Source organism: Oratosquilla oratoria, chromosome 38 (genome assembly GCF_046742065.1).
Source record: "Oratosquilla oratoria isolate Oo_2021 chromosome 38, ASM4674206v1, whole genome shotgun sequence".
Classification (NCBI taxonomy): Eukaryota; Metazoa; Arthropoda; class Malacostraca; order Stomatopoda; family Squillidae; genus Oratosquilla; species Oratosquilla oratoria.
The window spans coordinates 41,895,837-41,910,196 of NC_134814.1; the positions used below are offsets into that span (position 1 = coordinate 41,895,837).

General features: G+C 54.3%; 1 protein-coding gene across 1 annotated transcript in view; it reads left to right on the plus strand.

Annotated features, from left to right (window-relative positions):
• Positions 1–14,360, plus strand: part of LOC143020061 (trehalase-like) — a 217,356-nt gene that overhangs the window by 157,722 nt on the left and 45,274 nt on the right. Inside the window, exon 5 of the mRNA XM_076176237.1 lies at positions 11,928–12,104. Coding sequence (XP_076032352.1) covers positions 11,928–12,104 — 177 coding nt within the window. The remainder of the gene's footprint in view (positions 1–11,927; positions 12,105–14,360) is intronic.

A 14,360-nucleotide genomic window follows, 5' to 3' on the forward strand; every position in this document is an offset into this window, starting at 1 on the left:
GTTGTGGTGACAGGGGAGGCGGTGGTGGCGGAGGCAGAGGCGGAGGCAGCGTCCGAAGCCGGGGAGGCTATTACTGCGCGATCCGGTTCCGCGGACGAGGTGTAGGCCGAGAGCCTTAGCAAGCGGACTCGCTCTCTCTCATTGTCAACACAGGTCCGGGGCACTTCGGGGCACTTCGTGGGTTTTTACGGGGATGTACACTAAGGACGTTGTACACAGGTTGTACATGTGTTCACACACAGAGAGACGAAAGTGCATGACGGAGACCTCTGCATATTGGTATGCATGGCCCGTCCGCCTGCCTGCCTGACGGTCCACGGGTTTTTTGACGGGCAATGCACTCGCGTATGCACGCACGCACGCACGCACACACACAAGCATGTACACACGGGCAAGCGCTCGCACACGCACATGCGCCCATGCACCTACGCGCCCACGCGCCTACTCGTATGCACACGCGTGCACACACGCACATACTTGCACACGCTCACACGCACACACTATATCTTGGTTCTCTGGATTTCTCCTGCCGATATTTAAGGAACTAAATCATTACTTGGCCCTGATGGAGACAAACCTTGGTAAGGGTTCTGAAGAGCATGCGAGGAGGACCATAACTGACGAGTTTGAGGGCTCCATGCTGATGACGGCGAGCGAACGAGAACGGAGAAATGGCCCTCCCGAGTTCGGTGCCGTCTGCGGGGAACTGCATCACTTCCCTTCGGGATTTGATTTTACGATCTCGTTATCTGGCGGGCGCACGGGGCCGCCGCTCCGCTAATTACATTTACGGAGAGCTTTTTGCGGCAAGCGTTGCATTGAGGAGGCGACCGTGAGGGGCGGCACGGCGGACGGCGGATTCCGTCCCCGCGTTCCGGCGGCCGCGCGCGCGCGCGCGCCACCAGCTCCCGGTAGTAACCAGGTGCAAGAGGTGCCGTGACCGGGGGAGGGGAGGGGAAGGGGGGATTCGCCGGAACCGGAACCTCTGCTAACAAGTTCCGCGATTACTGACGTCAGGCCGGACGGAGGACGTCATCCTCCTCTTCCGGAATGATCGAGTTTTAGGTCCCGAGATCAAGGTCGTTTCTCTCTCTCTCCCTCTTTCTTCCTCTCCTTTTCCCTCTCCTTTTCCCTCTCCTTTTCCCTCCTCTCTCTCTCTCTCTCTCACCCTTTCCCTCTCTCCCGTTGGTTCTCTCCTGTTGGTGTTCTCTCCGTTGGCTCTTTTTTCCTCTCCCTCCCTCTCTTCCTCTCCCTTTCCCTCTTTCTCCCGTTGGCTCTCTCCCCCCCGTTGGCTCTCTCCCCCCCGTTGGCTCTCTCCCCCCCGTTGGCTCTCTCCCCCCCCGTTGGCTCTCTCCCCCCCCCGTTGGCTCTCTCCCCCCCGTTGGCTCTCTCCCCCCCGTTGGCTCTCTCCCCCCCCTTGGCTCTCTCCCCCCCGTTGGCTCTCCCCCCCGTTGGCTCTCTCCCCCCGTTGGCTCTCTCTCCCCCCCGTTGGCTCTCTCTCCCCCCCGTAGGCTCTCTCTCCCCCCGTTGGCTCTCTCCCCCCCCGTTGGCTCTCTCCCCCGTTGGCTCTCTCCCCCCCGTTGGCTCTCCCCCCCCGTTGGCTCTCTCCCCCCCGTTGGCTCTCTCCCCCCCGTTGGCTCTCTCCCCCCCGTTGGCTCTCTCCCCCCGTTGGCTCTCTCCCCCCCGTTGGCTCTCTCCCCCCCCGTTGGCTCTCTCCCCCCCCCGTTGGCTCTCTCCCCCCGTAGGCTCTCCCCCGTAGGCTCTCTCTCTCTCCCCCGTAGGCTCTCTCTCTCCCCCGTAGGCTCTCTCTCTCCCCCGTAGGCTCTCTCCCCCCCGTTGGCTCTCTCTCCCCCCCGTTGGCTCTCTCTCCCCCCCGTTGGCTCTCTCTCCCCCCCGTTGGCTCTCTCTCCCCCCCGTAGGCTCTCTCTCCCCCCCGTAGGCTCTCTCTCCCCCCCCGTAGGCTCTCTCCCCCGTTGGCTCGCGCCCCCGTTGGCTCTCTCCCCCGTTGGCTCTCTCTCTCCCCCGTTCTCTCTCTCTCCCCCGTGGTCTCTCTCTCCCCCGTTGGCTCTCTCCCCCCCGTTGGCTCTCTCCCCCCCGTTGGCTCTCTCCCCCCTGTTGGCTCTCTCTCCCCCCTGGCTCTCTCCCCCCTGTTGGCTCTCTCTCCCCCCTGTTGGCTCTCTATCTCCCCCGTTGGCTCTCTATCTCCCCCGTTGGCTCTCTCTCTCCCCCGTTGGCTCTCTCTCTCCCCCGTTGGCTCTCTCTCTCCCCGTTGGCTCTCTCTCTCCCCGTTGGCTCTCCCTCCCCCCGTTGGCTCTCTCTCTCTCCCCGTTGGCTCTCTCTCTCCCCCGTTGGCTCTCTCTCTCCCCCGTTGGCTCTCTCTCTCCCCCGTTGGCTCTCTCTCTCCCCCGTTGGCTCTATCTCTCCCCCGTTGGCTCTATCTCTCCCCCGTTGGCTCTCTCTCTCCCCCGTTGGCTCTCTCTCTCCCCCGTTGGCTCTCTCTCTCCCCCGTTGGCTCTCTCTCTCCCCCGTTGGCTCTCTCTCTCCCCCGTTGGCTCTCTCTCTCCCCCGTTGGCTCTCTCTCTCCCCCGTTGGCTCTCTCTCTCCCGTTGGCTCTCTCTCTCCCCCGTTGGCTCTCTCTCTCCCCCGTTGGCTCTCTCTCTCCCCCGTTGGCTCTCTCCACCCCGTTGGCTCTCTCTCCCCCGTTGTCCCTCTCTCCCCCGTTGGCACTCTCTCTCCCCCGTTGGCACTCTCTCTCCCCCGTTGGCTCTCTCTCTCTCCCCCGTTGGCTCTCTCTCTCTCCCCCGTTGGCTCTCTCTCACCCCCGTTGGCACTCTCTCCCCCGTTGGCACTCTCTCTCCCCCGTTGGCTCTCTCTCTCTCCCCCGCTGGGTCTCTCTCTCTCCCCCGTTGGCTCTCTCTCTCTCTCCCCCGTTGGCTCTCTCTCTCTCTCCCCCGTTGGCTCTCTCTCTCTCTCTCCCCCGTTGGCTCTCTCTCTCTCTCCCCCGTTGGCACTCTCTCCCCCGTTGGCACTCTCTCTCTCTCCCCCGTTGGCACTCTCTCTCCCCCGTTGGCTCTCTCTCTCTCCCCCGTTGGCTCTCTCTCTCCCCGTTGGCTCTCTCTCTCCCCGTTGGCTCTCCCTCCCCCCGTTGGCTCTCCCTCCCCCCGTTGGCTCTCTCTCTCCCCGTTGGCTCTCTCTCTCCCCGTTGGCTCTCTCCCTCCCCCCGTCGGCTCTCTCTCTCCCCGTTGGCTCTCTCTCTCCCCGTTGGCTCTCCCTCCCCCCGTTGGCTCTCCCTCCCCCCGTTGGCTCTCCCTCCCCCCGTTGGCTCTCCCTCCCCCCCGTTGGCTCTCTCCCCCCGTTGGCTCTCTCCCCCCTGTTGGCTCTCCCTCCCCCCGTTGGCTCTCCCTCCCCCCGTTGGCTCTCCCTCCCCCCGTTGGCTCTCTCCCCCCGTTGGCTCTCCCTCCCCCCCGTTGGCTCTTCCCCCCGTTGGCTCTCTTCTCTTCTCTATCTCGTTTTCTTTTAGCTTGTTTCCTTATTTCTTCCTCTTTTCCTTCCCCATCTCCCCCGCCTTTCCTCTTCCCTCCCCCCGGCTTCCCTCCCCCCGCCATCCCTCCCCCCCGCCTTCCCTCCCCCCGCCTTCCCTCCCCCCGCCTTCCCTCCCCCCGCCTTCCCTCCCCCCGCCTTCCCTCCCCCCGTCTTCCCTCCAACCCGCCTTCCCTCCCCCCGTCTTCCCTCCTCCCCGTCTTCCCTCCTCCCCGTCTTCCCTCCTCCCCGTCTTCCCTCCCCCCGTCTTCCCTCCCCCCGTCTTCCCTCCCCCTGTCTTCCCTCCCCCCGTCTTCCTTCCCCCCGCCTTCCCTCCCCCCGTCTTCCCTCCCCCGTCTTCCCTCCCCCCGTCTTCCTTCCCCCCGCCTTCCTTCCCCCGCCTTCCTTCCCCCCGCCTTCCTTCCCCACCGTCTTCCTTCCCCCCGCCTTCCTTCCCCCGCCTTCCTTCCCCCCGCCTTCCTTCCCCACCGTCTTCCCCTCCCCCCCGTCTTCCCCTCCCCCCCGTCTTCCCCTCCACCCCGTCTTCCCCTCCCCTGTCCTTCCCCGTTCTCCCTTCCCCCGTCTTCCACCTCCACCTCCCACCGAGGGATTCGGGGGCAAAGACTGTTTTGATTGAGAATGGCGTCAACAGCAGCTGGGTTGCGTCGAAGGCGGCCCGAGGGAGAACTTGGGGAGTCAGACGAGACCAAATACCTAGACGAGACCAAATAACTCTCAATACTGGAGACTCGGTTTCGATGTCTTCGACGTGAGGCCGGTGATCAGGTAGTTAGTGTGGAGGTCTTTCGAACTTGTGGTCAGTAGGTCGTCCCTCTGTACAGGGAGTAGAGGATAGGTCATGTATGTGGTCTGTTCTCAGTGGTCGGGAGGGATTTTTATTCTATTTTTTTTGTATTCTATTTTCTTTGTAATACACAGCAGTCGGTGTATCGCAGTTGGCTGTTCTTATTATAGGCAAGTTTACACCAAAAGACACGACCTCGATCAAAAGGAAAAGATAATGTATAAATTAATAGGTAGATAATTAACTCGTTTCTTTCCACTTTTCGCTAAATTCGTGTTAAGCACCGTACCTGTCACTGAATAAACGAACAAGTGAATAGATAACTTAGATAAGTAATTGTGTGTTTGGACAGCCAAGGCAAGTGGTAGTCACCAATAGATGTTCAGTGATCAAAATGATGCCTTTGGACACGCAAACTTGAGTACTGAAACGAAAGGTCACCAGACTTTAGGAAGGCTACGGTTTCTTTGTATGGGCCTTTTGCCAGAGACCCAAACTGTGATTCTTTCTACTTCGGTGAGGAATGGAAGACACGAAGCAGGATTATTTTATGCTTTGCCTGCGTGGGGGCAGGGGACAGGGGGGGAAAAGGTGATTTTTTTATGTACAAATCTGAGCCAGGAAAACGTTACTTCTATTGTGGTTATTGTTATTATTATTGTAACTGTTATTATTAAGGTATATTACTGTATTGAGGGGTTTAAGATTGTCGCTGCCAGCGAAGTGTAATCACGATAATTGCTGTCGCTCTTGTTTGCAAATGCAGCAGAAAACTCCGGATTCAGGAGAGGGAGGTGGAGGGGGAGGGGAAGGGAGACCATTTCGCGCCTCAGCCTGTCTACTTGTTTGTTGATGTCGCAAGCCTTTTTTTATATAACCCTCTTTTTTTTGCTCTGTTTTTCATCTTCGTTTTATTTGTCCATTTTTATTTTCTATTTGTTTGATCTGTTTTTTATTTACTTGCTTACTTGTGTACTTGTTTTGTCTATTCATTTATTTGTATCTTTATTTGATTATCTATTTATGTTTCTCTATCAGTCTGTTTATTCGTTTATTTGTATATTTAGCTTCTTAAATACTATCGCTACATTTTCATTGCTACTGTGGTTAGTAGTTTCAAGTCGAGTACTTTTGGTCGTCTTCGGCAAGACCTCATACTGAAACTATTTTCTGTTTTTTGTAAATTTATCAAATCAAAAGAACAATGAAATCTTAGTCGAATTCATTAAACATGTACAATAGCTAGTTTCAACTTTGTACTAACCTAACACACAAGGGTAGGAAGAAGAAATGCCTTACGTAATTTTAGGTGAAAATACGGTAATCTGAAATACAATACTTCCTCTTTTAGGAAATACGGGAAAAAATTAGATTTATTCATTTGTTGATTTACTTGTTTTGTTTATTTGTTTTATAAACAGTAAAAAAATCCAATAAATCAATCTGCAAATGGATAAATCTACACCCTTTTTCCGTATTTCCTTGTTCACTTGTCTATTCATATTCATTTTAATTTTATTTCTTTATTAATTTATCTATATTTACTTTAGTATTTTTTCAGTGCATACTAAGATGTAATTTTTAAAGCTATATCTAATGGACTAACGAAAGGGTTAATGGTGATGATATTTAACCCAAATAAAAAATGAAAATAACGTTCGAAAATGACCAGACTGTGAGTGTATCCTTCAAAAATTAACAACTTGAGTGGAACAATCGAAAATAAACAACTTCCTGCTCTGTGGCACAGTGACAGATTACCTCATAGTAACAATGGTCTAGTCATAAATCATATGGAGGATAATTCATAATCCATTCACCCCAGGTTTGATGCACCCTCAGCAGAATAAAAATCAACTGGTGCTAACTAATACAGAATTGGTAGAATAAGTCATCAGTCTGAAAACTGGGCACATTCAAAGGGTGCATTAAATCGTCTGGCGTTGTATTAGTGTTAAACAAACCATTAATCAGTGACAACATGATTCGGTTTAACCTCGCGAACTCCTTATCAGGAAGCTAGTACGGTGCCCCTTATAGACTTTGTAGCGTGGAATTTAATGAACCATGCCCTTGGTCCAACTCGCTGGTTGCAGAGTGCGAATTGCCGTCACCTCGACTTCCGCCTCAAGTAGCGACGCTCTAACCCGCTCGGCCAGCCAACTCCATTTTTAGTTTTGTTGTTATTCTCCCTCTGTGTCTTTCTCTCTTTCCACTTCCCTCCCTCCTTCACTCCCCCGTCTCCTCGTCTTCTTTCTTTTATTTTCCTCTTCCTCTTCTAGTCTTCCTCCTCCAAGTCTCCTCTTCCCCATCTCCTCTTCGGATCTTTTTCCTCTTTTTTTTCATCGTCAATTCTTCTTTTCTCTACTTCCATTCTTCCTCTCGTTTTCTTCCATGCTTCCTTCTCCATTTTGTTCCCCGCGGAGACGGCATCTGCGGTGGCGTCCGGGGCCGTAAATAAGAATGAATACATAAAACAGTGGAAATAGAAGTAAGAGTAGAAATACGGCTTACGAAATGTAGGCCACCATGATTACTGCCGAGCTTCCGACAATTGAAAAAGGACGGGGGGAAGGGGGAGGGGGAGGGGGGGATTTGGTAGTGGCGGTAATGCTGCACCGCGTAGGCGTTGTCCTTGCAACGTTGTGCCTTTTTATTACAGCGTTGCAAAGGTTGCATAGCTCCTGTCCTCGTTACGTTAAACGTTTGAAGCTTTGATAATACAATGTGACACCGTCACAGGGTAACTGTTTCAGGTTTCATCAAATGAAAACCCCGCCGCTCCTGTTGTAACCGGCAGCGAAACTCTGGTCTTCTCGGGAAAGAGCCTTTAGTTGTTGTCACTGTCGTGTATGTGTGGATTTGTACCCGTGACATCGGTAACAGGTCTCGCATGTATGTCTCGCAGATCCACCACCAGCAGCAGGTATCTAGCGTGTCCCCACGAGAGAACAATAAAAATAACAACGTGAGCTCAACGCAAGAAGAACAATGGAGAGTAGCACAAGTAAACAACATCAGCAGCAGCAGCAGCAGCAGCAAAAACGATAACAATAACAACGACGGTATTAACGATAGCAGTGATATCTAGATCACAAATCTCTAGTGAGATTGGAAACGACACTAACCCTATGAAAAGCACAACGAAGCAACAATAGTACTACACACAGTAAACAAAAAACCAAAAAAACTACAACAAATAGTGCGTAGTGCATCAGCATAGGGACGACAAAACCCAGCTTCGCTACATCGCAATAAACTTTGACGTAGAAAGAAAATATATTTTTCACTCGTTAGCATCGGGGATATAAGAAGGGTGAGTAGTCTACGCCAGGAGACGCTGAGTAGCTGCGGCCTAAACAGTCACCTTTGCTCTTCGTTTTAAGAACTGTTGGGACAAGTAACACCACTGCTGGGAATTGTAGAGAAATGCGGGATTCAAACTGACAACAAAGCAAACGAGACTAGCACGCTTCAGATAACGTCACTAGGGTACAGTAGTGTTTAAAGTTGATAATTCCACAGGTATGGTATATTTGCCCCTTAGCCACCCGAGGGATTCCTCTTCCAGGGAGCGGATTTACTCTTGGTTGAAGAAGAGGAACATAGGAAGTCGCCTCTTATGTGATTGGTTTGCGTCGGGTCGTCTTGCAATACCGTGATGACGTTGGAACATTACGGGTGGCTTGGTCAATCAACAGAAAGCATGCAGTTCTTCGTGAGTGTCTCTTTGGCTTGATGTCTGCTCGCCTAATTGCTATTCAGAGACAGAAGTGGTGTTGAGTTGAAATCCGCGGCCTCACAGCGGCTGGCAGCGGTCCCGAGTCCCTTCCATTGAAACTACTCTGGGAAGAAATATTTGACTTTGTTGCATTAGTGCAGGGATCTTTTTGTTACAAACTTGTTCGTGTAATGTCACAGCATTACCTATAGATCCCATACCCATACGAGCTATGAGCTCTCTTCCGAGAGGGAAATAGCTGTCGATCACGAGTCCAGCACGTGATCCAAAGACCAAGGTGAAAAAAAAAGACCAAGAAAGGGAACAGTCACCAGCTTTCTGCTCTCTTGCATGACAAAGGTGGAGGAAACAGAGCGGAAGTTGATAAGAGATAAGAAAGAGAGGCAACTGGCAACAAGTAGGCCAGGAAACGCACTATGTGAAGATGAAGTCGTTGTTGAAACAACGTCTCGTTCATACAAGCTTTATCCTATGCACAAGTACTATGTACTACTATATACTATGTACAAATACTGGGCACTTGATAAAGCTATAACGAGCGAAATGTTCAATAAAGACTTTGCCCTCTTGATCCTATTACGGAAACTCTCAAGCGCTTAGGACTGCACCTACTGATGGAAATGAGTGTGGTGGACAGCTTGTGTATTCACCTTAGTCTTTTGGATCACGTGTTGGATCGTGATCGACAGCTGTTTCCCTCCCGGAAGAGAGCTCAGAGCTCGTATGACCGATCTACGGGTAATGCTATGACCTTACACGTACACACACCCCCAACTCCCCGCCCACGAGAGTTCGAGTAACGACTCGAAGCTGAGCGATACTGAAATAATTTCAGCCCTGGGCAGGATTCGAACCAGGTACAGCCGTCACCCCCGTGCTGACAGTCCGAGACTCTACCAACCGCGCCACCGTGTCGTGTGTGTGTGTGTGTGTGTGTGTGTGTGTGTGTGTGTGTATATAAGTGGGTGTGTTTGGCTTGTGTGGGCGTGTGTTTGGGTGTGCGTGTTCGTGTGTGCGCATAAATGTGTAAATAAGGTATTAATGGTTGGGATACAGTTTCAGTAAATTTTCCTCGAAAGGGCTTTGTTACCTGATATCGCGTAGTTTGCCGCGTGATGCCGTGGTTCCTGTGTTTCCGAAGTCATTTGCATATTCCAGCTCCTGCGACGAAGTCCGGTCGTAGCATTTTTGGCCTCGATTTTCGCGGTCTGCCTTGGTGTTGCAGGGACTTTTTTTTATCTGCATATTTGTAGCAAACATGGCAAATGAATGATTATGCAAGTAAACTAATGAAATTAAAAAGGTTTCAACAAATTACTAGGTGTTAATGGTATTTCGGTATAATTATTCCTCCCACCCCTCCTCCTCCTCCCCACTCTTCCTCCTCCTCCTCCCCACTCTTCCTCCTCCTCCTCCCCACTCTTCCTCCTCCTCCTCCCCACTCTTCCTCCTCCTCCCCACTCTTCCTCCTCCTCCTCCCCACTCTTCCTCCTCCTCCTCCCCACTCTTCCTCCTCCTCCTCCCCACTCTTCCTCCTCTTCCTCCTCCCCACTCTTCCTCCTCCTCCCCACTCTTCCTCCTCCTCCTCCCCACGCTTCCTCCTCCTCCTCCCCACTCTTCCTCCTCCTCCCCACTCTTCCTCCTCCTCCTCCCCACTCTTCCTCCTCCTCCTCCCCACTCTTCCTCCTCCTCCTCCCCACTCTTCCTCCTCCTCCTCCCCACTCTTCCTCCTCCTCCTCCCCACTCTTCCTCCTCCTCCTCCCCACTCTTCCTCCTCCTCCCCACTCTTCCTCCTCCTCCCCACTCTTCCTCCTCCCCACTCTTCCTCCTCCTCCCCACTCTTCCTCCTCCTCCTCCCCACTCTTCCTCCTCCTCCTCCCCACTCTTCCTCCTCCTCCTCCTCACTCTTCCTCCTCCTCCCCCCTCGTCCTCCTCCTCCTCCTCTCTCTTCCTCCTCCTCCTCCTCACTCTTCCTCCTCCTCCTCACTCTTCCTCCTCCTCCTCCTCCCCACTCTTCCTCCTCCTCCTCCCCACTCTTCCTCCTCCTCCTCCCCACTCTTCCTCCTCCTCCCCACTCTTCCTCCTCCTCCTCCTCTCCACTCTTTCTCCTCCTCCTCTCCACTCTTTCTCCTCCTCCCCACTCTTTCTCCTCCTCCCACTCTTCCTCCTCCTCCTCCCCACTTCCTCCTCCTCCTCCCCACTTCCTCCTCCTCCTCCCCACTTCCTCCTCCTCCCCACTTCCTCCTCCTCCTCCCCACTCTTCCTCCTCCTCCCCACTCTTCCTCCTCCTCCTCCCCACTCTTCCTCCTCCTCCTCCTCACTCTTCCTCCTCCTCCTCACTCTTCCTCCTCCTCCTCCTCCCCACTCTTCCTCCTTCTCCTCCTCCTCCCCACTCTTCCTCCTCCCCACTCTTCCTCCTCCTCCTCCTCCTCCCCACTCCTCCTCCCCACTCTTCCTCCTCCCCACTCTTCCTCCTCCTCCCCACTCTTCCTCCTCCTCCCCACTCTTCCTCCTCCTCCCCACTCTTTCTCCTCCTCCCCACTCTTTCTCTTTCTCCTCCTTCCCACTCTTTCTCCTTCTCCTTCCCACTCTTTCTCCTTCTCCTTCCCACTCTTTCTCCTTCTCCTTCCCACTCTTTCTCCTCCTTCCCACTCTTTCTCCACCTCCTCCTTCCCACTCTTTCTCCACCTCCTCCTTCCCACTCTTGCTCCACCTCCTCCTTCCCACTCTTTCTCCACCTCCTCCTTCCCACTCTTTCTCCACCTCCTCCTTCCCACTCTTTCTCCACCTCCTCCTTCCCACTCTTTCTCCACCTCCTCCTTCCCACTCTTTCTCCACCTCCTCCTTCCCACTCTTTCTCCACCTCCTCCTTCCCACTCTTTCTCCACCTCCTCCTTCCCACTCTTTCTCCACCTCCTCCTTCCCACTCTTTCTCCACCTCCTCCTTCCCACTCTTTCTCCACCTCCTCCTTCCCACTCTTTCTCCACCTCCTCCTTCCCACTCTTTCTCCACCTCCTCCTTCCCACTCTTTCTCCACCTCCTCCTTCCCACTCTTTCTCCACCTCCTCCTTCCCACTCTTTCTCCACCTCCTCCTTCCCACTCTTTCTCCACCTCCTCCTTCCCACTCTTTCTCCACCTCCTTCCCACTCTTCCTCCTCCTCCCCACTCTTCCTCCTCCACCTCCTCCACACTCTTCCTCCTCCTCCTCCACACTCTTCCTCCTCCACCTCCACCTCCTCCACCTCCTCCATACTCTTCCTCCACCTCCTCCATACTCTTCCTCCACCTCCTCCATACTCTTCCTCCACCTCCTCCTTCCCACTCTTTCTCCACCTCCTCCTTCCCACTCTTTCTCCACCTCCTTCCCACTCTTCCTCCTCCTCCCCACTCTTCTCCTCCACCTCCTCCACACTCTTCCTCCTCCACCTCCTCCACACACTTCCTCCTCCACCTCCTCCACACTCTTCCTCCTCCTCCTCCACACTCTTCCTCCTCCACCTCCTCCATACTCTTCCTCCTCCACCTCCTCCATACTCTTCCTCCTCCACCTCCTCCATACTCTTCCTCCTCCATCTCCTCCATACTCTTCCTCCTCCTCCCCACTCTTCCTCCTCCCCACTCTTCCTCCTCCTCCCCACTCTTCCTCCTCCTCCCCACTCTTCCTCCTCCTCCCCACTCTTCCTCCTCCTCCCCACTCTTCCTCCTCCTCCCCACTCTTCCTCCTCCTCCCCACTCTTCCTCCCCACTCTTCCTCCTCCTCCCCACTCTTCCTCCTCCATACTCCTCCTCCTCCTCCTCCTCCCCACTCTTCCTTCTCAGGTCAGGATCTCCCTCATTAACTTGGCGTTTCCTTTTGCAGCCCGGCGTTCCTGGAGGGCATCGTGGACCCCGAGTTGCAGACATGGGCCAAGAAGCTGGTGGACCTTTGGGGGGCCAAGCTCTGCTTCAAGGTGGACTCTCGCGTCCGGGACCACCCGGACAAGTTCTCCCAGATCTATCTCAAAGAACCTTTTGTTCTCCCAGGAGGTCGGTTCAGGTAAGGAGACATTTGCTCTCTCTCTTTCTCTCTCGCTCTCCCTCTCTTGCTCTCATTCTCTCGTTCTCCTTCTCTCGCTCTGTTTCTTTTGCACCCTCTCGTTCTCTTTACTTGCTCTCTCTCGCACCCTCTCGTTCTCTTTCCTTGCTCTCTCTCGCTCTCTCGCGCTCCCTCTTGCTCTCTCGCTCTGTCTTGCTCCCTCTTGCTCTCTGTCTTGCTCTTGCTCTCTGTCTTGCTCTTGCTCTCTGTCTTGCTCTTGCTCTCTGTCTTGCTCTTGCTCTCTGTCTTGCTCTTGCTCTCTGTCTTGCTCTTGCTCTCTGTCTTGCTCTTGCTCTCTGTCTTGCTCTCTCTCTCTCTCTGTCTTGCTCCCTCTTGCTCTCTGTCTTGCTCCCTCTTGCTCTCTGTCTTGCTCCCTCTCGCTCTCTGTCTTGCTCCCTCTCGCTCTCTGTCTTGCTCCCTCTCGCTCTCTGTCTTGCTCCCTCTCGCTCTCTGTCTTGCTCCCTCTCGCTCTCTGTCTTGCTCCCTCTCGCTCTCTGTCTTTCTCCCTCTCGCTCTCTGTCTTGCTCCCTCTCGCTCTCTGTCTTGCTCCCTCTCGCTCTCTGTCTTGCTCCCTCTCGCTCTCTGTCTTGCTCCCTCTCGCTCTCTGTCTTGCTCCCTCTCGCTCTCTGTCTTGCTCCCTCTCGCTCTCTGTCTTGCTCCCTCTCGCTCTGTCTTGCTCCCTCTCGCTCTGTCTTGCTCCCTCTCGCTCTGTCTTGCTCCCTCTCGCTCTCTGTCTTGCTCCCTCTCGCTCTCTGTCTTGCTCCCTCTCGCTCTCTGTCTTGCTCCCTCTCGCTCTCTGTCTTGCTCCCTCTCGCTCTCTGTCTTGCTCCCTCTCGCTCTCTGTCTTGCTCCCTCTCGCTCTCTGTCTTGCTCCCTCTCGCTCTCTGTCTTGCTCCCTCTCGCTCTCTGTCTTGCTCCCTCTCGCTCTCTGTCTTGCTCCCTCTCGCTCTCTGTCTTGCTCCCTCTCGCTCTCTGTCTTGCTCCCTCTCGCTCTCTGTCTTGCTCCCTCTCGCTCTCTGTCTTGCTCCCTCTCGCTCTCTGTCTTGCTCCCTCTCGCTCTCTGTCTTGCTCCCTCTCGCTCTCTGTCTTGCTCCCTCTCGCTCTGTCTTGCTCCCTCTCGCTCTCGGTCTTGCTCCCTCTCGCTCTTGCTCTCTTGGTCCCTCTCGCTCTTGCTCTCTTGGTCCCTCTCGCTCTTGCTCTCTTGGTCCCTCTCGCTCTTGCTCTCTTGGTCCCTCTCGCTCTTGCTCTCTTGCTCGCTCTTGTTCTCTTGCTCCCTCTCGCTCTCTGTCTTGCTCTCTTGTTCTTTTGCTCCCTCTCGCTCTCTGTCTTGCTCTCTTGTTCTCTTGCTCCCTCTCGCTCTCTGTCTTGCTCTCTTGCTCTCTTGGTCCCTCTCCCTCTTGCTCTCTTGCTCCCTCTCCCTCTTGCTCTCTTGCTCCATCTCCCTCTTGCTCTCTTGCTCCCTCTCCCTCTTGCTCTCTTGCTCCCTCTCCCTCTTGCTCTCTTGCTCCCTCTCGCTCTTGCTCTCTTGCTCCCTCTCGCTCTTGCTCTCTTGCTCCCTCTCGCTCTCTGTCTTGCTCCCTCTCGCTCTCTGTCTTGCTCCCTCTCGCTCTCTGTCTTGCTCCCTCTCGCTCTCTGTCTTGCTCCCTCTCGCTCTCTAGCTCCCTCTCGCTCTCTAGCTCCCTCATGCTCTCTTGCACCCTCTCGCTCTCTTGCACCCTCTCGCTCTCTTGCACCCTCTCGCTCTCTTGCACCCTCTCGCTCTCTTGCACCCTCTCGCTCTCTTGCACCCTCTCGCTCTCTTGCACCCTCTCGCTCTCTTGCACCCTCTTGCTCTCTTGCACCCTCTCGCTCTCTTGTTTCTTCTCGCTTTCTTGCTTCTCACTTTCTTGCTTCTTCTCGTTTTCTTGAGCCTTCTCACTTTCTTGAGCTTCTCACTTTCTTGCTTCCTTTCGCTCTCTTGCGTTCGTTCTCGTGCACTCTCGCTCTCTTGAAACGCCCTCTGATTGGCCCAGTAACGGCTGGCTGGCTGGCTGGCTGGCCGGCTGCAAGTGGCGGTCCAGCGCGCCGGACGTCAGAAAGAATCACCTGTGTGGAACTCGAGGAAGCAATTATTATTAACTCCAATTGATCGCCAGTCGCGTGACTTCACGGACCTTCGCCCTTCTCTTGTACTCCTTCACACTTCCAGAGGGTCTCCCTCACCGCAACACCTCCACA